General features: G+C 34.4%; 2 protein-coding genes and 2 long non-coding RNA genes across 4 annotated transcripts; 1 reads left to right on the top strand and 3 right to left on the bottom strand.

The window, feature by feature from the left end:
- Positions 1–1,331: 1,331 nt before the first annotated feature.
- LOC130471345 (uncharacterized) lies at positions 1,332–4,401 on the bottom strand. Its single transcript, XR_008932005.1, has 2 exons — positions 4,239–4,401; positions 1,332–1,660 (listed from the first exon to the last, which is right to left on the bottom strand). It is a non-coding gene; the product is annotated as an uncharacterized lncRNA (long non-coding RNA).
- A 2,098-nt stretch (positions 4,402–6,499) lies between these two features.
- LOC110775705 (uncharacterized) lies at positions 6,500–9,936 on the bottom strand. Its single transcript, XR_008920005.1, has 4 exons — positions 9,725–9,936; positions 9,567–9,637; positions 9,405–9,472; positions 6,500–6,828 (listed from the first exon to the last, which is right to left on the bottom strand). It is a non-coding gene; the product is annotated as an uncharacterized lncRNA (long non-coding RNA).
- Positions 9,937–20,404: 10,468 nt separating this feature from the next.
- LOC130471698 (F-box/kelch-repeat protein At3g23880-like) lies at positions 20,405–21,524 on the bottom strand. Its single transcript, XM_056841963.1, has 2 exons — positions 21,444–21,524; positions 20,405–21,304 (listed from the first exon to the last, which is right to left on the bottom strand). The coding sequence occupies exons 1-2, from the start codon at positions 21,522–21,524 to the stop codon at positions 20,405–20,407; spliced, it is 981 nt and encodes a 326-aa protein (XP_056697941.1).
- Positions 21,525–23,085: 1,561 nt separating this feature from the next.
- On the top strand, positions 23,086–24,217 carry LOC130471697 (F-box protein At3g08750-like). Its single transcript, XM_056841962.1, has 2 exons — positions 23,086–23,397; positions 23,507–24,217. The coding sequence occupies exons 1-2, from the start codon at positions 23,086–23,088 to the stop codon at positions 24,215–24,217; spliced, it is 1,023 nt and encodes a 340-aa protein (XP_056697940.1).
- The last annotated feature ends 663 nt before the right edge of the window (positions 24,218–24,880 follow it).

The following is a 24,880-nucleotide window of genomic DNA, read 5'->3' as shown; positions in this document are numbered from 1 at the left end:
CCAAATCCCGTTTTAATCACATATTTGTGCTATTAAAAAAAAGCTATTAAAATCTACCCTCCTTAAGGAAGTTTCGTCCTCGAAACTTTATCGTACCTTAGAATAGTTGTGGGTATCGGAGTTTCATATCTGTTTCTTTTTCCCAGGTTGCCTCCTCGGTCCCATGGTTCGTCCATAGGACCTTAACCAATGGTATCGTTTGATTTCTTAATACTTTGTCCCTACGATCTAAAATTTGCAGAGGTCTTTCTTCATATATAGCTCAAGGTTTCCTCGATTTGCAATGGCTCATAGGTTAATACATGGGATGGATCATAAACATATTTCAGCAGCTGTGATACATGGAATACGTTATGCACCTTTGACAGTTCGATAGGAAGAGCGAGTTCATAAGCTACCTCTCCGATTCTTCTCAAAATCTCATAAGGTCCAATGTATTTCGGGCTTAGTTTCCCACAGATCCAAATTGAGTGATTCTTGAGGCTAAAATGATTATCCTTTCATGGGCTATAACTTTCATGAAGGAAGCATTTACCAAATATGATCGAATGATGGAAGAATTTGATCAAACAAAAATGACGAATGAAAATACTCAGAGGAGAAAGAAGATGTATCGTGCGTGGGAAGAAAGGGGAAATGTTTCCATGTTTTTGCATTGTAAAATTTCTGAAATGCTTTTCCTTAAAAAAATGATTAACATGAACTTGTTGACTCATACATAGATAGAGGGTGGAAGACACTTGTTATTTCCACAACAAGACACTAGTCCTACATGGATGTAGAAAGGAAGACTCATAAGAAGTGAAGAGTACAAGGGAATTAGCTTAATTTAGAATCACTAGGTAATTTTATTATTTCATTTAATAATGAAAGAAAATCGTATTGAATGATTTTAATGAATTAAATAGATATATATTTTTTTTAAGACAATTTGCTAAAACAATCGATCAGGAGATGACGAAATCAAACAATAGATTTTATAATGAGCCTAATATTTTCGTTAAGACTTTAATTTCCAAGATCAAACAATCTATTATATAATCTAATTTTAACAATTCAAAACAACCAATGAAATCTATAATCCTCAATCCATCATCTCCAAATGCATAACTATACTAATATCCTCAATCCTTGACACTTCTTTCCACATGGTTAAATGAGGTTCACCAATTTCCAGAACATATATCTTTAGCTTTCTAATCTTCATATCCATAAGATATTTCACAAGTAAACTTATCATCACTTCAAATCTTCCCTTCAATTCCTGACTCGTTCAAGACTTTGTGCTTAACATCCCAAATAGAACTCACTTACCTATTAACTCTTAATCAAATCAATAACCCATTTTCAACTCATATACTATGATATGAAGATCATAGCAAACCCAAAATCAACCTTGGCTCTGATACCACCTGTAACAGCCCACACTTTTGAGCTGCTTATTTAGAATTACTTATTTCTCACTAATTACACTTAGAATCCAATTTACAAAATAAAACCTGAATTATCCCTTATAATCAAATATAAATACACAAGAGATCTTAACCTATCATAATCTTTGATGGCCTCAAAACATTTCAGCAAAATTATTCCTTCCTCAATCACATCTGTAATCCACATCCGAGCTTACACAATACCTGCAAAATTACTAAAAAGGACTCTGTCCCCACCAGGACAGGTTCAAAGAACAAAGTCAGGGAAATCGAGTACACATTGCCCAACCTGAAACTCATTTTAGTGGCTTAAAAATATAATTTCGTGATTTATTTATTTTTAAAGACAAAACCGATTCAATATGAATCAAATCATATTCAAATTAAACTCAGTAATCAAATTGCAATAATTTAAAGCACATGAAACATTGAACACAACTTTGATTTTATTAGTTGATAAATAAATCAAGCAAAGGTTGCACTTAGTCACCAAGTGTTTTCCAAAGATCGTACGATTTATATTTTCAGAAGTTTTCAAATCCATTTTTCAATATAACTAATCTCATATGCTTTGAGAATGAATCCATCACATATTCTCAACTCGTATCTCAAGTCTACACGAGCTTAAACAATTAACACGACATAACCAAGACTAATTCTTCACTTCCCAATATAATATGAAGAAAACCTTCATGTTGAGGCTCACATCCAAATCACACATGTATATTCCTTTTTGGAACAACGAACTCAAATACGGATTGCTCACGATAATGTATTTTGGAAATAATATCAAATAGTAATATATAAAATGTATTTCTTAGAAATCCTTGATAATCCAAAGCTTGCACAAAAGAAAAGATTTTAGAGATATTTGCTTTTTCTAGCAAATCATTTACATTTCAAATCACACACATTGACAAGCTAAACAATAATTGTTACTTCTAGCATAATCAAACACATTTTATCTTTTAAACATATATAAAAATCGGGGAAGAGAACACGAATAGAGATGGGTTGAAGAACCACTGTCTCTAAACTTTTTAGGGGTCGTCACCCACCTTTTCACACATGCTTGCAAGACTTTTTAGGACATATCCCCACACAGATGTACATATGTATATTTACACAGATGCACAGATGTGCATTTACACAGATCACACACAAATACACAAGTGTTGTTCATGGCCGTTGTTAATGGCTTCTTCCCCACTAAAACACATTTTAAAACTCATTTAACAAATTTAAGAAATATATAAATATAATTCTTCAAAGGCTTGTATCACAAACCAAGTCACATCTGAATTAAACACAATTAAACACAGTTGAAAATATTATCACAATGATACTTATTCAATTTGACAAATCCATTCAAAAGATTTGCTTAAAGATCATAATAGCTTATCCAAAGATTTTCACAAACTTTGTATACATAAATCTTAAAAACAAGATAACCTAAGCACCTATATGTCATTCGGTTCGCTTGAAAGCACTCGCATATAGTTAAAATCCAAGATATAACCGAAATCCTTAAGCTTGTCAGGAATTATACTCACGAATACAAAGTAGTAAACTCAATATTAATCTATTGATATATACTCGGTCCCAAAAATGCAAATATTAAGTTTGTAGCACAAAGATCACCATTTCAAATTACTCAAACCTTTAGTCACAATAGTATAATAAACTCAAACCCTTATTATACTATGAAACTTTCATAACTCCAAGTATAATAACCCAAAATCTTCCTTATAAGTAACTCCAGATGCATATAGGTTATACCCAAGTTAGCTTAATAGCTCAATTAAGACTAGTCAACTTAATTTTATCTTGATCGTACGTGGTTACATACCCAACACTATAATTTAGATCTTAAAAATAATTCTCATTAAAATATAGTATAAAACGATGTATAAATACACAATCTAATCGTATCAAAATATACATAGTTTATATTATATCACACTAAAAAAAAATTTGATCTTAATCATTCAATACGAACATACTCTTTACAGGAAATTATATTGACTCCTCCAATTAAATAAATTCTTAATCAAAAGTTTGAAATATAGAATATATTAACATAGTTAATAGATCTTCAAAACTCGATAACGAATAGACAATAGATATTATCTTGGAAAACAACATAATATAATGGGTTGCTCAAAATTAGACTTTTTAAAAGATCAAATAGCTTATTTTCTTCTTTTGGTTACCAAAATTGATAAATTTAATCATAAAACTCATTTCAAAAAGCTTATATCATAATTACATCACGAGTTATAAATAAATAAATCAAGAACTAGCAGTGGTTATCTTCATATTTCATTGAAATCTCGTTTCTCAAATAATTGCTGTCAAAATTCACAAATTCTTTTCAAAACAAGAGCTTGAAATTTAAGATTTTTAGTTTAAGCGAAAACGAGCAATTCCCGAGGTTTTTGTGTAAATTTAAATCCTTTCTATTCAAAACTAATTAAACCCTAAGGAAACAGGTCAATACATGAATATCTTGACTACAAAAGGTTACACCCAAAGTTCTATAATTCAACTGATTCAGTTTATAAAAGAAAATCACACAAGGAAACTTTGCAATTGAAACTACGGTTCGTTTCGATGGATTCTGCTGGACTACCTACCAATCACGACTTGACCAGCAACTAAAACCACTTAATAAACAGGAAACCAAGTATATTTCATCACCAAGAACAATATTTAATTCACACAATTCGTTTCACCCAAAAATCTTCCATAAATATCAAATAGCATAGCTTTTAAAAAGAAGCTTATGATGGTTGTTTTGTGTACCTTAATTGTGGGGTGATATCTCCTCAACTATGGCTCACGAATCAGAGATTCCTTCACTAACACTTTCCCTTAATTCAATACCAACATAATATAAGAATTTTACAAGAAAAATCCCAAGAATAAGGTACTAATTCAACCCAAGTTACAGCCCTAGCAGATTTACCTTAGCTGGTGGGTTTGGCTTCGGTTGGCTTGGTTTCCCTTGGTTTTTCCACAAACGATTGCTTACCCAATCTGCACAAATAGGTAAAGAACAATTTCCTAAAGTTTCATGCAAAAATTCAGAAGGAAAAGGGACGAAAATTGGAGGTGAAACCTCACCAGGAACACGCCAGAACTGGCGAGACAGAAGGAGAGGAGGGAAGAGCTCTGGGCAGAGGGTTTCTGGACTTTTCTGGGGTGGAGAAAACTATGAGAGGTTGCTCTGTATTTATAGGAAGGGTGGGTGTAGGTAGTTTTGTAATTTCTCATTCTTAGGGGGGTCAATTTGGTCATTTCCCAAGGTGGGTCTGCTGCAGAATACTGCTGGAAGTATCTATGTTTAAGCTTTACTTAATGGGTGATTAGGAGGTTAGAATACCTTGATTAATACCCTAATATGTCACATGTATTCCCCAAATAGTTCCCATTAAAATTAATTTCATTAATTAGGTGCTTGAATGTGTTTTTCGGGAATTATCGTATTACCCCAAATGTCAATATCAGAGTTCCCAATATTGTTTTCAATTCTTCAATTCTCATAAAATATTCTATCTAAATTTTCTTATGACATTTCCTTATCAATTATATGTAGTTTATGACTTAAAAATTAATTCATTGCTTCATAACACATGTCACAAAACACATACACATAGTCTATAGTTCACATAGTCGTTTGATAATTATCACACTTATCTTAACGAAAATCAAATTTATTCATCGGATTAATGGCCAAATCCCGTTTTAATCACATATTTGTGCTATTAAAAAAAAGCTATTAAAATCTACCCTCCTTAAGGAAGTTTCGTCCTCGAAACTTTATCGTACCTTAGAATAGTTGTGGGTATCGGAGTTTCATATCTGTTTCTTTTTCCCAGGTTGCCTCCTCGGTCCCATGGTTCGTCCATAGGACCTTAACCAATGGTATCGTTTGATTTCTTAATACTTTGTCCCTACGATCTAAAATTTGCAGAGGTCTTTCTTCATATATAGCTCAAGGTTTCCTCGATTTGCAATGGCTCATAGGTTAATACATGGGATGGATCATAAACATATTTCAGCAGCTGTGATACATGGAATACGTTATGCACCTTTGACAGTTCGATAGGAAGAGCGAGTTCATAAGCTACCTCTCCGATTCTTCTCAAAATCTCATAAGGTCCAATGTATTTCGGGCTTAGTTTCCCACAGATCCAAATTGAGTGATTCTTGAGGCTAAAATGATTATCCTTTCATGGGCTATAACTTTCATGAAGGAAGCATTTACCAAATATGATCGAATGATGGAAGAATTTGATCAAACAAAAATGACGAATGAAAATACTCAGAGGAGAAAGAAGATGTATCGTGCGTGGGAAGAAAGGGGAAATGTTTCCATGTTTTTGCATTGTAAAATTTCTGAAATGCTTTTCCTTAAAAAAATGATTAACATGAACTTGTTGACTCATACATAGATAGAGGGTGGAAGACACTTGTTATTTCCACAACAAGACACTAGTCCTACATGGATGTAGAAAGGAAGACTCATAAGAAGTGAAGAGTACAAGGGAATTAGCTTAATTTAGAATCACTAGGTAATTTTATTATTTCATTTAATAATGAAAGAAAATCGTATTGAATGATTTTAATGAATTAAATAGATATATATTTTTTTTAAGACAATTTGCTAAAACAATCGATCAGGAGATGACGAAATCAAACAATAGATTTTATAATGAGCCTAATATTTTCGTTAAGACTTTAATTTCCAAGATCAAACAATCTATTATATAATCTAATTTTAACAATTCAAAACAACCAATGAAATCTATAATCCTCAATCCATCATCTCCAAATGCATAACTATACTAATATCCTCAATCCTTGACACTTCTTTCCACATGGTTAAATGAGGTTCACCAATTTCCAGAACATATATCTTTAGCTTTCTAATCTTCATATCCATAAGATATTTCACAAGTAAACTTATCATCACTTCAAATCTTCCCTTCAATTCCTGACTCGTTCAAGACTTTGTGCTTAACATCCCAAATAGAACTCACTTACCTATTAACTCTTAATCAAATCAATAACCCATTTTCAACTCATATACTATGATATGAAGATCATAGCAAACCCAAAATCAACCTTGGCTCTGATACCACCTGTAACAGCCCACACTTTTGAGCTGCTTATTTAGAATTACTTATTTCTCACTAATTACACTTAGAATCCAATTTACAAAATAAAACCTGAATTATCCCTTATAATCAAATATAAATACACAAGAGATCTTAACCTATCATAATCTTTGATGGCCTCAAAACATTTCAGCAAAATTATTCCTTCCTCAATCACATCTGTAATCCACATCCGAGCTTACACAATACCTGCAAAATTACTAAAAAGGACTCTGTCCCCACCAGGACAGGTTCAAAGAACAAAGTCAGGGAAATCGAGTACACATTGCCCAACCTGAAACTCATTTTAGTGGCTTAAAAATATAATTTCGTGATTTATTTATTTTTAAAGACAAAACCGATTCAATATGAATCAAATCATATTCAAATTAAACTCAGTAATCAAATTGCAATAATTTAAAGCACATGAAACATTGAACACAACTTTGATTTTATTAGTTGATAAATAAATCAAGCAAAGGTTGCACTTAGTCACCAAGTGTTTTCCAAAGATCGTACGATTTATATTTTCAGAAGTTTTCAAATCCATTTTTCAATATAACTAATCTCATATGCTTTGAGAATGAATCCATCACATATTCTCAACTCGTATCTCAAGTCTACACGAGCTTAAACAATTAACACGACATAACCAAGACTAATTCTTCACTTCCCAATATAATATGAAGAAAACCTTCATGTTGAGGCTCACATCCAAATCACACATGTATATTCCTTTTTGGAACAACGAACTCAAATACGGATTGCTCACGATAATGTATTTTGGAAATAATATCAAATAGTAATATATAAAATGTATTTCTTAGAAATCCTTGATAATCCAAAGCTTGCACAAAAGAAAAGATTTTAGAGATATTTGCTTTTTCTAGCAAATCATTTACATTTCAAATCACACACATTGACAAGCTAAACAATAATTGTTACTTCTAGCATAATCAAACACATTTTATCTTTTAAACATATATAAAAATCGGGGAAGAGAACACGAATAGAGATGGGTTGAAGAACCACTGTCTCTAAACTTTTTAGGGGTCGTCACCCACCTTTTCACACATGCTTGCAAGACTTTTTAGGACATGTCCCCACACAGATGTACATATGTACATTTACACAGATGCACAGATGTGCATTTACACAGATCACACACAAATACACAAGTTTTGTTCATGGCCGTTGTTAATGGCTTCTTCCCCACTAAAACACATTTTAAAACTCATTTAACAAATTTAAGAAATATATAAATATAATTCTTCAAAGGCTTGTATCACAAACCAAGTCACATCTGAATTAAACACAATTAAACATAGTTGAAAATATTGTCACAATGATACTTATTCAATTTGACAAATCCATTCAAAAGATTTGCTTAAAGATCATAATAGCTTATCCAAAGATTTTCACAAACTTTGTATACATAAATCTTAAAAACAAGATAACCTAAGCACCTATATGTCATTCGGTTCGCTTGAAAGCACTCGCATATAGTTAAAATCCAAGATATAGCCGAAATCCTTAAGCTTGTCAGGAATTATACTCACGAATAAAAAGTAGTAAACTCAATATTAATCTATTGATATATACTCGGTCCCAAAAATGCAAATATTAAGTTTGTAGCACAAAGATCACCATTTCAAATTACTCAAACCTTTAGTCACAATAGTATAATAAACTCAAACCCTTATTATACTATGAAACTTTCATAACTCCAAGTATAATAACCCAAAATCTTCCTTATAAGTAACTCCATATGCATATAGGTTATACCCAAGTTAGCTTAATAGCTCAATTAAGACTAGTCAACTTAATGTTATCTTGATCGTACGTGGTTACATACCCAACACTATAATTTAGATCTTAAAAATAATTCTCATTAAAATATAGTATAAAACGATGTATAAATACACAATCTAATCGTATCAAAATATACATAGTTTATATTATATCACACTAAAAAAAAAATTGATCTTAATTATTCAATACGAACATACTCTTTACAGGAAATTATATTGACTCCTCCAATTAAATAAATTCTTAATCAAAAGTTTGAAATATAGAATATATTAACATAGTTAATAGATCTTCAAAACTCGATAACGAATAGAATAGATATTATCTTGGAAAACAACATAATATAATGGGTTGCTCAAAATTAGACTTTTTAAAAGATCAAATAGCTTATTTTCTTCTTTTGGTTACCAAAATTGATAAATTTAATCATAAAACTCATTTCAAAAATCTTATATCATAATTACATCACGAGTTATAAATAAATAAATCAAGAACTAGCAGTGGTTATCTTCATATTTCATTGAAATCTCGTTTCTCAAATAATTGCTGTCAAAATTCACAAATTCTTTTCAAAACAAGAGCTTGAAATTTAAGATTTTTAGTTTAAGCGAAAACGAGCAATTCCCGAGGTTTTTGTGTAAATTTAAATCCTTTCTATTCAAAACTAATTAAACCTTAAGGAAACAGGTCAATACATGAATATCTTGACTACAAAAGGTTACATCCAAAGTTCTATAATTCAACTGATTCAGTTTATAAAAGAAAATCACACAAGGAAACTTTGCAATTGAAACTACGGTTCGTTTCGATGGATTCTGCTGGACTACCTACCAATCACGACTTGACCAGCAACTAAAACCACTTAATAAACAGGAAACCAAGTATATTTCATCACCAAGAACAATATTTAATTCACACAATTTGTTTCACCCAAAAATCATCCATAAATATCAAATAGCATAGCTTTTAAAAAGAAGCTTATGATGGTTGTTTTGTGTACCTTAATTGTGGGGTGATATCTCCTCAACTATGGCTCACAAATCAGAGATTCCTTCACTAACACTTTCCCTTAATTCAATACCAACATAATATAAGAATTTGACAAGAAAACTCCCAAGAATAAGGTATAATTCAACCCAAGTTACAGCCCTAGCAGATTTACCTTAGCTGGTGGGTTTGGCTTCGGTTGGCTTGGTTTCCCTTGGTTTTTCCACAAACGATTGCTTACCCAATCTGCACAAATAGGTAAAGAACAATTTCCTAAAGTTTCATGCAAAAATTCAGAAGGAAAAGGGACGAAAATTGGAGGTGAAACCTCACCTGGAACACGCCAGAACTGGCGAGACAGAAGGAGAGGAGGGAAGAGCTCTGGGCAGAGGGTTTCTGGACTTTTCTGGGGTGGAGAAAACTATGAGAGGTTGCTCTGTATTTATAGGAAGGGTGGGTGTAGGTAGTTTTGTAATTTCTCATTCTTAGGGGGGTCAATTTGGTCATTTCCCAAGGTGGGTCTGCTGCAGAATACTGCTGGAAGTATCTATGTTTAAGCTTTACTTAATGGGTGATTAGGAGGTTAGAATACCTTGATTAATACCCTAATATGTCACATGTATTCCCCAAATAGTTCCCATTAAAATTAATTTCATTAATTAGGTGCTTGAATGTGTTTTTCGGGAATTACCGTATTACCCCAAATGTCAATATCAGAGTTCCCAATATTGTTTTCAATTCTTCAATTCTCATAAAATATTCTATCTAAATTTTCTTATGACATTTCCTTATCAATTATATGTAGTTTATGACTTAAAAATTAATTCATTGCTTCATAACACATGTCACAAAACACATACACATAGTCTATAGTTCACATAGTCGTTTGATAATTATCACACTTATCTTAACGAAAATCAAATTTATTCATCGGATTAATGGCCAAATCCCGTTTTAATCACATATTTGTGCTATTAAAAAAAAAAAGAGCTATTAAACCAAGGGCATTATTTCCTTCAGTCTCCCACTTGTCCTTAGGGACAAGTGTGCATTTCCTAATTCCTCTGTCGCTCGATGCTTGCTCTTGAACATAAGGTAAGAGTTGTCATCCTTATTATGTCCAGAGGTGTTCCTCGGTTTCAGAGTTCAACTGATCAAATTAACAGATAATCATAGCCTATGATTCATCCGAGCACGGCCATGCATTTCACAGTTTCTAACTCTCCGAGTGGCCTTGTACAACTTTTAAGCATCTCATCCCGATTTATGGGAGGACAATCCCAATCTTGCGATCTTGAGATTAGACTTCGTTTGATAGGTGATTACCTGAGCGTTGCCTTTATAGCCTCCTTTTACGGTGCGACGGTTGGTCAACGTCAAAGCAACCAGTTCTCAAACAAGTAATCTCAAATCACTCAGGTATTGAGGATTTAGTGTCTAATAATTTTAATGAAATTTACTTATGACAGATTTTCATCTCTTACAGTAAAGTTTCATAGGTCTTGTCCGATACTAGTCTTTCCAAAGTAAGTATCTACGCAAATGATTCTGACATTGCCATGTCCACATAGTTCAAGAAACAGAACTACTAGTCATCTTGCATTCTAGTCGTCTAACGTTTTCTATGCGTCCATCTTTATAGAAAACTCCGACCAGGGACCATTTTCAACTTTTGACATTCAAGTTCACTTGATAGACATTTCTTAGTCACAGGACTGGTCCTGACAGTCTATCTTGAATATATCGTCAAATTGAAGGGACTCATCATTTAATACTAAACCAAGATTAAATGGAATATGAAAATCCATTTCATATATGATAAATTTTCAACCCCAATGTTTTACAACCATGGGCCTGAAACCCATCTTTAAAACAGTTCATGGAATTCAAAGCTATGCTTGATTTGCACTGCTACAACGTGAGTGTTGCTTCTCACTTGTTGCATAGGTTTAGTTATCACGCTTTGCCAATCTTAACATCCTTTTCATCGAATGTTCTTCAAGATATGATGATAAGAACTTTTGAGTATGTTTATTTTGTGATCTAGTCTTTCTTGCTACATTAGTGGTACTACGCATTTTGCAATGAAGAACCATTAAGTCAACAGACATGTGATCTTCCCAAGTTCAATGAAGAACTCATTAATATAAACAACTCTGTTTTATTGCTTCTTAGGCAATAAGTACTTTTACTTCAACTGTTTAGGTTGCTAGTGATGCTTTGTTTGGATTTGCTTATCCAAGCAGTTCACAGATATGTGGAAGACTTTCCAACTGTATCTTAGAACATAGAAATTAATATTTTAATTTCCCACGCAACAACTCATGGTCTCCAATCCATGTTGCCATTTCGAAACACGATGCTCTTTAGCTCGTCCTTGTCAATGGTTAACTCCAAAGGGTCTTTGCTTGATCCTTTGCCAGTGTTTATGCGTGTAGCATCAATATTTAGCATATCTTTATTTCCTTGAATCAAGAACTATTCCTATGTACCTTTTCAAGTACCATAAGTATTCTTGATCTCAATCTAGTTGATCTTTACTTAGATCAATAGAGATTGGTATATGTTCGTCATGCCTAAAGTCATACGATACGTTTTTGGCGATCCTCATATTATATCATACATGATAAATTCTTTTGCAGAATAATTCCCAATTGAATTCTATTCATGTAACTTTAGCTCATCTAGTTTCAGTAGATACTAAATCCAGCTAAATTCTTTGACATATAATATAGGTTTAAGAATCTTACTTAGATTCTTTGATGTTTAACTTAGTAAATGCTTATACATAGTTCAAACATTCTTTACTTAGATTTATTCACATGGGTCGAATATCTCCAATGGAGTCTTTCGTGTTTGATTTAGTAAATGCCATTACTTAATCCAAAACATTAATATAAGATCTTTGTAAATAGATCTTAATACCCAGTATGTACTAAGTTTCGCCTTGGTCCATCATTGATGAATAATTTCAAATCTAAGTCATTAGCATTTGAATGTTATTTTACAATAGAGAGATATGTGTGTGATACACACAGGACCAGTTAAGTTTTTATGTACTCCCACTAAACTTCTTATATATCTATAAGAATCATGTACATTTTATGAAACTAAAATACTTATTAGCTTCACTAAAATACATTTCTAATTCCCAATTGCTTGCTTAAATCTGTACTTAGATTTTATAAACTAGCTTTTCTTTTCAAGCATTTATTTGAATCCACAAATCCTATGACATACCATGTACATAGTTTCTTCCAACATTTGACTGAGGAAGATGTTTTGTCATCCAATTGCCACATGTACCAATATGCAATCATTGCTTGAATTATAGACTTAAGCATTACGATTTTGCATGAGGTTTCAACACAATCCACATCGTGAATTTGCTTATAACCTTTAGCAACTAATCTAGCTTTGTGTGTGAACACAATTTCATGTTTGATGGTTTTTACCCTTAAAACAAACTTGCAACCAATAGGTGTGAAACTATTCTTGCAAATCAACAAAATTTTAATTTTGTCATCAAAACATTGAGTATGTTTTATGGCCTCTAGCCATTTAAAACATTTGAGTCTATATATGGCCTCTAACCATTTTAGGGAATCTGGGTTTCGTCATAGCTTTCTTACAGGTCACAAACTCATTAATCTACATGATAATAGTTTGACTGCAAGTTGTAGGTTTCTTCACTATCTAATAGAAGAATTGCATAGTTTCAGTGACCTGAACTCCATGTTTCTTCACTATCTAATAGAAGAATTGCATAGTTTCAGTGACTTGAACTCTATGCCTACTTGGGTATGGAACATCAAACAATAGAATATCAATAGCCACTTGAAAGTCCTTTGAATATTCTGTTCTCCTTGAAGCACTTGTAAAGTCTTCTAAGAGATGTCTATTCTTTAAAAGCCACTTCTAAAGTCCTTAAAGAATACGTGTTCGGATTTTCTAAAGAACTTCGAAAAGCCTCCGGAATGTCCGTTTATGTTTGTTGTTTGCCTCGAAGACTTTCGAGGTCTATTTTCTCCCACTTGTCATTTTGGAAACGAATCCCAAAAGGACATTATTTCGAGCAAACAAACATTATGTTCTTAAAAATTCGTGGTAGAAACAATACCCTTGTGTCTCATTTGAATAAATCACAATGAAACATATATCTATACTTGGGCCTTAGTTTGTCGAATGACAAACACTAAGCTCCCACTGAGTTTTGCAACTCTCTAGATATATTTTATGAAAAGTTATTCTGAAATTACTTTTCAATAGCTTTGACTAATTTGGTTTAGTTTGGTGGTAGTTGAGCATTTTGTTTTAGAAATTATAGGAAAAGTCTTTATGATTCATCATTAATCGAATCAAGTACTAATTGACTTCGATCATTCCAACGTAGATATGCCATATCTTATGGAGCTAGATTGTGAACTTACAACACACAATCATTGATGATCATATTTGGTCTCAAGTAATCATCAACATGATCTAACCTAGATCTTTATGATTTCTTGCCAAGTGGATTTTATACTTCTGAATCTTTGAACTAGCCAAACAGATTCAACTTATATCACATTTGAGTAAATAAACCTATATTCACTCAAATCCATGTGAAATAATAAAGTCATAAAATCTTTCTTTAGCTTTGAACTCTATTGTCTAGGCGTTCTAACAATAGTTCATATCTTTTGTTACTTTCAACAAGTAAGACTAGTCGTCTTAAATTGATCTAGAAATCAATGAACTTTCAAAAGTCCATCAAAATAGAGCTTTTGAATGTTAACTTGTTGATATGGTCTAAGCAACAATGACAAAGATTAGTGGAACTCAAATCAAGGGGTTGATTTGAACCTAGTAAAGTTCTTTAAAGAGTTGTTTGTTTTAATCAAGCATATTGACTCAACCCGTAAATGACCATTTCATTCAAATAAACAAACAAACATTGTTTTTGTTTTCCTTGAATGTGAGTCTTTCTGTGTTTGAAAACAGAAATTTAGGTTTGTTGATCATGGAACAAAATAGCCATTAAGTTCCAGCCTTTGAAAGGACTTAAAACAAACTAGATGACCCTACAACTAATGTAGCATTACCATGCTTCATTTCCCACTTGTAGGCCATTAGTGTAGCCTAGCTTCCATTGTTTGAGTTATTACCGAAGTAAGAACCTCAAGCGGTATATGATACCAAGGAAGTTTGATTGCTAGGTCACTTCTCTTTAAACATAAACTTACAGGTAGAAACGGAATTGTAAATTCCTTTCATTTGTTCCTTGTTTTTCTATTTCTCGTACTCTTTCTTATAGTCTTAAGAATTTAATTCTCTAGTGTTGACTTTTATACTTTGTTAGACATGTCCAATGTCATTCCAACAAGGTTCTTACCATTTTAATTTATGTTGAATATTTTGTTTCAACTAGATGATCTTACCAGAAGCTTCTAAAGTTCTCTAAGCATCGATCTATTCGAATGTCTAGGGACTAGACTCATTCGAGAATTAAATGGACAAAGATGTTTAGGTTGTTAACCATTGGTAAAGCTGAGTGTTTAAACTCAATGCTTTATGATCTCAAAACTACATTGTATTTTGAATTCACAAGCACCAATCGGTTTGCCATCCGACTTTGATTCTCGAAAACAACCATAAAAGTCGCTAAAAGAAACGCACATTTTAAATCGCTCATTTTCTCTCATTTCCGTGAATCGTTCTTGAATTCACTACCAATCGAGGAAATTTACTGTTACCTTTCTAAAAGGATTTATTGCAGTGCAAGATATTTAATTATAAACAATAATTAAAACATACATTGAAGCATGCAAAGTCTAAACATTTATCATGAATAATAACTTGAAAATTAAAGAAATCATTCAATTTAAACAAGTTATTAGCATTTTATTCGAATTTATTGTTCCGGCAGGTGTGAATAAAATGATTCCAAGATCCTAAAATCATTGAAGAACTAAGCACAGTTTGTCGACTCAATTCTAAAACATCTTAGGTAAGCAAAAACCTTTTGCTAATAGTCTAGAAACTATTCTTGGTTGATAGGTACGTCTAAGAACTTATTAGGTAAACCTATCGATTTTGCCACGACATAAAAGGACTCCTTACTTATATCGTTGAGTTTCACCAAAACTAACATGTACTCACAATTATTTGTGTACCTTGCCCCTTTAGGACCAATAAGTAACACCTCGCTGAGCGAAAACTATTACTAGATTGATGTAAAGGATATCCAAGCAAGTGTATATTTTGGCATGGCACCTTTTAACTCAATTTTTAAGTTTGGAACTTAAGGCTCTTACTATGTTGGTTAGATTTTAAGTGAACTAAAATCCTTAATCATGCAACATAATCAAGCTTTGATCTCATGCATATTTAAGACATATTTAAAGCAATAAATAACTTAAAGCATGCATAAGATAAATGTGATCTAGTATGGCCCGACTTCATCTTGAAGCTTTAACTTCAAAGTCCGTCTTGAAAATCTCCGTGGGAGGCACCATTTTCTTCAAATAGGATAAGCTATAATTAAAACTAATTACAACTATTTGATGGTACGCAGACCATATTTGAATTGAAAAACAACTTTGGTACTTTAGACCAATTACATTCAAATTAATGGTACGCAGACCATATTTTCTATCCTATTTGGGCCATACTAGTCACTTTATAACCTGCAAAACAGTACATATACAATATATACCATTCACCCATTCATTATCATGAATGGCCCACATAGCTGGTTAGTAAAACACATTATGCATCACATAAACATTTGCAGCAATTAATCAAGGGCACCAATAATCTACAAATTATTCAGTCCTTATTAATTCTAATCAAGTTGTTTTAACCTTAAGGATTTGTAGACCTAATCAAGAGTTTATGACTAAAAAGGGCTCCCACTTAAACCAATAAATTCATATGCTTTACTAATTTTAAACATAAAAATGTATTTCTAGTCTAACCGGAAACATACAAATTTAATTAAAATTTAAAGCTCATATAAATTTATAATTGAATCCAAAAAGTTTAATTTAATTTCAGTCGTATTTAAATTAATTCATGATTTTAATTTTAGTAAAATAATTAGAATAAATAAAATTTATTATAATTACAATATTCAAAATTAAAATCCAAGAAAATAATTTAAATTATTAATTTTAAAATTAATTAAAATTACGTAAACTGAAAATTTCAAATTAAAATTTCAAAACGATCTAATCGCAACGCAACAATCCCACGCAACGCACGCCCAAGGGCCACACGCACACAGCCATCGCTGGCCATGTGCGCGCAGCCCATGCGCTGCGTCGCATCGCTGCTGCTCACCATCGCAAGGCATCAATCGAACACGCGAGCTGGTGCTTGCTGCGCGCGCCAGCGCTCGATGCACGCGAGCCAACGCTCGCTGCGCTCGCTTGCCAGCGCTCGATCCATGCGAGCCAACGCTCGCTGCGCGCCTGCCTTTCCCGCACGCGAGCTTGCGCTCATCGCACGAGGCAGCAGTATGCGAGCTGGCGCTCGCTGCGCGCGAGCCATCGACGATGTGCGTAGCGCTCGTGGCACGCGAGCTTGCGCTCGCTGCGCGCGAGGCTCCGCATGCTTGCGCGAGGCAGTGCGCGCTGTGGCGCAGCACGCTTGCTGCCCACACGCGACTGCTCGTGCCTTGCTCTCGCCCCTGCCCACACGCCAATTGCTCACAGCCCACGACACAAGGCAGGGCTGCTGCCTTGTGCTCGTGCACCATGCCCTTGCTCGCTGCATTCGTACCGCATGGGCGACGAGCTCCCTTGCTCGTCGTCGCATGCCCGCACTATACAACACCCCTTAAGGGTAACACGTAGCGTCCATTGCTTTGTGCGTGCAAGTTATATGAGCGAGTCGCATAAAATTAAAAATTTATATTCAAAATTAATGACAAATTAATAAATAATATTAATTTCATAATTTTAGGGCGAAAAATCGAAAATTTATAATTTAATTGATTTCCGATTAACATGGATTCAAGTCTAGGTCATAAAAATTTAAAATTTAACATAAATTTACAATTTTTATGGTGGTTTTTAATCATAGGTATCTAATTAAATTATAACTAATTATGAAAATCAAATTAATTCTAAATTATTCCAATTTTCAACAAATTAATCATAATTACAAATTACATTGCATAATTAACAAGGCTAGGCATTCAAACTTGTTAAACATATACAGTAGGTCAATCAAAAATTCAAGATTTGTCAACAAGAATCGCAAATATTTAATTTAACATCTTAAATTTACGAAATTTTGCATTCGAAAAACTAAAACCTCCGAAAAGTCATAGTTAGGCTTCGAATTTGAGAATTCTGGGTTCGGCCGAAAAACACTATTTTTGTCAAAATGTTAGAATGCCTTTTACATGCGGAATTGACACAAAAATCACTCGATTTGGATGAGTAACGAAGAAACTGCCGAAAAACTGCGTACGTATAATTAAATAAACGCAATTTGCAATTGATTAACAATTACGAAAATTAATCACCCCTTTTAATTCTTGCAAATTTGTAATATTTAACCATGTTTATGCAATTTAGATTATGAAAATAATAAGAGGCTCGTGATACCACTGTTAGGTTATGATTCATATGACAAAACATAAATCATGCGGAAAAAATCATAAAGCCAGGAAAGCATATTATTTACACATAATCATTTAGCATAGTTTAGATGCATACACTTTGTTGCGTGCCCTCCCTAGCTGCGCCCGAACGGAACAAGAACAAGTCTTTAGGACTCCAAGTGTCGTCCCTCCGTAGATAGTCCACAGCACGTCCGGATCCGCCTTAAGCTTGACCAACTAGGATCGCCCTTAAGGTACTTAGGAATTTCGGTTATTATTGTGCAAGAGTGTGGCTGAATTTTCTTTTAAAAACTTACCCTTTGAATACTTCAATTGTATATATAAATTATGACCCTAGGCCCTTATTTATAGAGGTTTGGAAAGGGAACTGGAATCCTAGTAGGATACGTTTTAATTAAACTTAGAATCCTACAAGGACTCTATTTAATTAAATAATCCTAATAGGAATAGGAATTTAATCATACATCAAATCCTAATAGTTTTAGGAATTATGCATGGACACAAACACACACACAAGCATGACCCGCAAGCATGCAGGCCATGCCCGCGCACAGCCCACACGCCCACGGAGCCCATGCGAGCTACCGCAGCCCACGAGGCTGCCATGGCCTAAGCTGCGCGCTGGGCCTGCCTTGCGGTAGGCCTGCCGCAGCCTTGGGCTGTGTTGTGGCGCGCCATTGCTTGCTGGGCGATGGCCTGGCTTCGTGCTGGGCCTTCGTCCGGCAGGCCTCGTCCGATGCCTATTCGTACGATACGCTTCCGATAAAATTCCCGGTTTTCGGAATTCATTTCCGATACGAACAATATTTAATATTTCCGATTCCGGAATTAATTTTCGTTTCGAACAAACATTTAATATTTCCGTTCCCGGAATTATTTTCCGATTCCGATAATATTTCCGATTCTGACAATATTTCCGTTTCCGGCAATATTTCCGATTCCGGCAATATTTCCATTTCCGATAATATTTTCCGATACGTACCATGTTTCCGTTTCCGGCAACATCTACGACTTGGATAATATTTATATTTCCGATACGATCCATATTTCCGTTTCCGGCAATATCATCGTTTCCGGAGTATTCATTTCTTGCTTGTGACGATCTCAGCTCCCACTAAAACCAAGATCCGTCGATTCCGAATATCCATAGATAGAGTATTTAATGCCATTAAATACTTGATCCGTTTACGTACTATTTGTGTGACCCTACGGGTTCAGTCAAGAGTAAGATGTGGATTAATATCATTAATTCCACTTGAACTGAAGCGGTCTCTAGCTAGGCATTCAGCTCACTTGATCTCACTGAATTATTAACTGTTAATTAATACTGAACCGCACTTATTAGACTATAGAATGCATACTTGGACCAAGGGCATTATTTCCTTCAAGGTGCGTCACGGTTCTCAGAAAACTAACCGCTTTGACTTTGCTATTTCTCCTTTTATTTAAAGAATCTCAAATTACGGGACAGGATACGTTCTGTTCGATTTTTGGATCGATTGCGACAGAACGCGTGATCAATTTCGCAGCGTGAGGCTTAGGCTTAGGGTTTTAGAGTCAATACTCAGAATATGAATTGTGTGTCGTGTGTTCTTTTCACGTCGAACTTGGGGCTATATTTATAGAAAAGAGTTCGTGGAAAGATAGAATTGTAGAACTCTAATCCACGAAGAATTAGGAAAGAACACGTCCTAGGTAATTTCAGCGCCCAGGGCTGGGCGCCGAAGATTTCGGCGCCAAGAGCCAGGCGTTGAAAATAGGGTCTGGGCCGTTTCTTTGTCAGATTCGGACTCTTAGAATCCGGAGTATATGAGACTTAATCGAGTCTTTTAGTGCGTATTAATTTTATGATGGAATGCATCTGGGCCCGTTACGAACTCTAGGCTCGTTAGGATTTTAATTAATACGTAACTCTTATTTTCGAATCGTATTAGGAACAGGATTCTCTCGCAATTTCTATCTCATTTAGGATTTATGTTGGAGTGCAACACCTAATTCTGACAGGTTTCTATCTTTTATGATTTTCCACTTTTAACAACTACTCATTACGGTATTTACTATTTTTAGCAGTTTTCCATAAATAGAATGTTTCTATAAATAGCAGGTTTTGGGTGAAATGAAAAGGGGAATTGAGATTCGTTATTTTATAGGAGATGCGTTGTCAAGTGGAGATTCATGTTCTCATCATCGAACCTTCCCTTTCGGGAATGGGGACAAAAGTAGGTGTCTACAGTATCATGGATCAATAATCAGTGAACTTCATTTATCTTGGATAATCTAATACAATACTTCCTTAAAACAAACTTACATATAAGGTTGTCAAAATAATATCTTGGATACAAATCTTTTATAAAAACCAAATAAGTTATAGTCATTCATTCCTCTTACCGTTTTGGCCCTTAAAATGGTGAGACGAGGCTCTCAACATGGCTCTCCGCGTGCATCGGAAAACCATCAAAATATACCCCTTCAACATGTTTATGCGCAGGCTCATCAAAAACATGGTCAACCACCTTTACCTCATCAAGATGATGTTGGACCAGACATTTTCCGGTGGGTGAAAACGCTAGAATACGGGGGAAGTACCAAGTGATTGTCACCATTTTCACCCAAGAATCGGACTCACCCGATGGATGTTGCACCAATCTCCATATCTCTGTACCCCGAGTAAGCTCTTCACGCTCAGACAACAAAGTAAGACACCCTTCACTCACATGAAGCTTGAACCTTGTATTCATAATCACCGGGAATTTCACATCTTTGAATTTAAAATCTGATAAACCAAAACTCGGAATGTGACTATCTTTGAAGCCACCAACTATCCAATACAGATGATCGCCACTGTAAGTAGCATTACTATCACCCCTGGGAAAATATCCAACATCCGTTGGCAAATCAATTATTGGGTTCCATTCACCTACTCTAACCTTGAACACCCAAGCCTGGATTTGTGTCGTACCAGGTTTCCTATAAAGAGACTCAAATGATGCAAATATCTCATAATCATCGATATTAGATGCGTAACCAAAACCATATTTAGCTAAGTGTTGAACGCATGGAGTTTCGATAACGCGACTTATTTTGGTAGCTGGGTTCCACAGGATAAACTTACCCTTAACCAAACGACCACAATCAACATAGAAGCATACTAAACCATTACAACACCCTACCACACAATTACGACGACACAATTCAAGATTCAGTTGAAATTCCTTGTGAACATCCAATTGAACTAACTTATTTTCGTGTTTGTTATCATTCAACACATAGCATTCAGTCGGGGAACTCCTAATCGGATTCTGTTTCGTAAACGGAAGAGATCTAATAAAGAAACAATTACACGATGATATTGAATGATGTAGATGGGATTTGACAAAGTTCGGGCTAGAAATAACATGCAACCAACTCTTGCAAACAGATTTGAATCGATTCAGGGACCTTACCGGTAGTCGGGGTTTGATCGAAAAACAATTCATCAGGGATATGAGGAAGGTCGTACTTCATCTTCGAATTCACCATTTTCCCTCCGATGAATTGATATGAAACGCCGGATTAAATAAGGGAAGCAGACTCCAATTTTCCAGCAATTACGGTGTCGATACGGGGAAGACACGGCGGGGTTTTATCTTCCAATAGCGGAATATGGTAAATTGTCTTTGGGTTCTAGGTTTTAGGTGAATCCCCAAAATTAAGATATCCATGAAAACTATTAGTTTGAACGGATTATACCTGAAGGATGTTGCTATTTCAAAGTTTAATCAATTATTCTACTTTTTAAAATACTTTTTAGTGTGACATTGTAATTTCTGAGGTGAGGACGTCATGGGATTAAGTTGTATTAAACATACTTTGACGACCAGTAGACAAATATTAGTACAGACACCGCGTTTTTAGTATGCTGCTTTTAAATTTCAATCCTAACCAGCAGGCAAAATATAGTACTGATACGATGACGTTAGTATGCACGTGTACATACCCTAAACCCTAAACCCTAAACCCTACACCCTAAATGTTATAATAAAATGTGCTTAACATCTGTAAAATGTGTACAAATGGTCTAAAGTACCAAAGTTTGTAATTTAAAATATGGTCTGCGTACCAACAAATAGTTGTAACTAGTTTCAACTATAGCTTATGTGAAGAAGGATCAGAAGAACGGAAAGGTCGTTTTGGAACTGGACGAGTGTTTCCATGGTCCAGGTGTTACTGAAAACATCATTTATGTTTTTTGATTAGATGCTAAGGGATTTTCCTTTGCTCGTTTTATTTTAAAGATATGTTTTATGGATCTGCTAGATTAGTCAATGGACTTTATTAATCTGAATATGAAATAGAATGTGCGAAACATATTTTTTATAATTGGATAACATCTATGAATGGTGTCCCTTTCAATCCAACATATAATCTACTAATGTTAATTGAGCTAATGGGTATATTATCAGTTTTTTTTTCGAGTTTAGGGTTTAGGGCCGGTTTAGGAGTTAGTAATTAATGTGTATATTATTAGGGCCGCCTAAATGTTTAGAGGAGTGAATGATTATATGTATTCCAATGTTGTAATTTTGGTTTCAAACAACAATTGTACCCCAAATTTAAGAAATTAGACTAAGTAATGTTTATCAGGTTTGAATAATTCATTACTTTATATATGGAATGATTATCAGTTTAATAATTCATGCCTTGCGCCCACAATTGGACTTGAGCAGGAAAAGAATTTTGAATACATTTTAATAGGGAATCAAAACATGTGGCATACTAAAATATTTCAGTCATATGCATTTATTTAATTATGGTATCAGTAGTTTCCTTAAAATTACCTTCGTATAATGTAATCGACATACTAAAAGTTGATTTAGATATCTTCATTTTATTGCGTGCTAATTGTCCCTGTTGTCATCCTAATCTTATAAATAGACGGTCTTAAAATAATTATTCAATTACAAAAATTATTCGAATTTTAAAATTTGGGATCCTTCCTTATCTTATAAAGAGACGTTGCAACACAAAACAGATCCGTTCTACACAAAACTGCCGCCTAGCTTTAAACCACCGCTTCACCGCCATTGTCATAGGACGGAATATGGCCAATTCGAAGTTGAAGTATGACCTCCCTCATATCCCTGACGAATTGTTTTCCAATCATATCCTTCCCCGACTTCCGGTAAAGTCCCTAATTCGATTCAAATCTGTTTGCAAAAGTTGGTATCTTGTAATATCTAGCTCAGGGTTTGTGAAATCCCATTTACTCCATTCATTATCATCTCGTACTTCCTTTTTTTTAAGGGGTCTTCATATGAGAGATGACAGTCTGATTAGGACTTCTGCTACTGAGTGCTTCCTATTGTATTTGGATGAAAAAAGCAAAAATGGTCATAGATTACTTCAATTGGATGTTAGAAGGGAATTTGGATTGAATCTTGAGTTGTATCGTCGCAATTGTGTTGTGGGATGTTGGTAATGGTTTAATATGCTTCTTTGTTGATTGTGGTAATTTTGTAAAGGGTAAGTTCATCTTGTGGAACCCAGAAACCAAATCTAGGCGCGTTATTGAAACTCCGTCCGTGGAACACTTAACTAAATGTGGTTTTGGTTATGCATCTAATGTCAATGATTATAAGATATTCGCTTCATTTCAATCTCTTTATCGAAAAGATGGTATCAAAAGAATGGAGGCTTGGGTGTTCGAGGTTAGAGGTGGTGAATGGAACCCGATACTTGAATTCCCAACGGAGGTTGGATATTTTCCAACGGGTGATAGTAATGCTGTTTGTTGTGGTGATCGTCTGTATTGGATAGTCACCGGCTTTAAAGATAACCACATTATGAGTTTCTGTTTGTTGGATTATAAATTCATAGATGTGGAGTTCCCGGTCACTAAAAATATAATGTACAAGCTTTATGTGAGTGAATGGTGTCTTACTTTGTTTTCTGAGCGTGTAGATGAGCAAAATCCCGATTTCGAAATTTGGAGATTGGTGCAACAACAATCTGGTTTTTGCCATTCTTGGGTGAAGTGGGTTAGAATTACTTGGTTCTTCCCACATGTTCTAGCGTTCTCATCCTCTGGAAAATGTCTGGTACACCATGAAATTGATGAGATAAAGGTGGTTGATCATGTTTTTGATGAGCATAGACATGTACAAGGTACGCGTTTTGAATGGATACCGATGCACGCGGAGAGCCATGTTCAGAGCCTCGTCTCACCCTTTTAACAGCTTACTGTTTAAATGAATGACTAATTATTTTTATATAGAATGCGTTATTATCTTTTATTTGGAATGTATTATGACTTACGAAGGAGAGACTTTGTTATTATGGTGTAGGATAAATTTCGGAAATTAAATAGTGCACATAGATATTCCTAACATAAAAAATAAGTGTAATCTAACACGATACCATTATTTGTTACATACGGGTTTGGGCCGCACCCATCATCAAGAAAGCAGAATTTCTTATCGTGAGTTATATGATTGGGGTCCGAATGTGTAGGCCCCGACCGACGAGCCTCATACCTAGGAATTAGTGGAGGAGGTGTTATATAATTAAAAATTGGTTAATTAACTATCGAGTTGAAGGGAGGATGAGAATTATACTATGATTAGCACATGTGAATATGTAGGGGTGTTAATTCAATTACCGACCTTAAATTATACTATATATATACGCAATTACTTATATTACCGATCTTAAATTCTTATGACTTGTAAAGTTAGTTTCGTTTTCGTCTCCTAATTAAGTCATCGATATTAGGGTTTAGGGTAATTTTCGTGCATATACTATATATATACTCAACAACCCGTGTATATACTATATATATATACTCAACAACCCGATCCGATATGAACCCGTGCACAAAAATTTCGATCCAATCTGAT

Source organism: Spinacia oleracea, chromosome 4 (genome assembly GCF_020520425.1).
Source record: "Spinacia oleracea cultivar Varoflay chromosome 4, BTI_SOV_V1, whole genome shotgun sequence".
NCBI classification, from domain to species: domain Eukaryota; kingdom Viridiplantae; phylum Streptophyta; class Magnoliopsida; order Caryophyllales; family Amaranthaceae; genus Spinacia; species Spinacia oleracea.
Note: the sequence above shows the minus strand (reverse complement) of the source record. Positions and strands in the feature narration are given on the sequence as shown.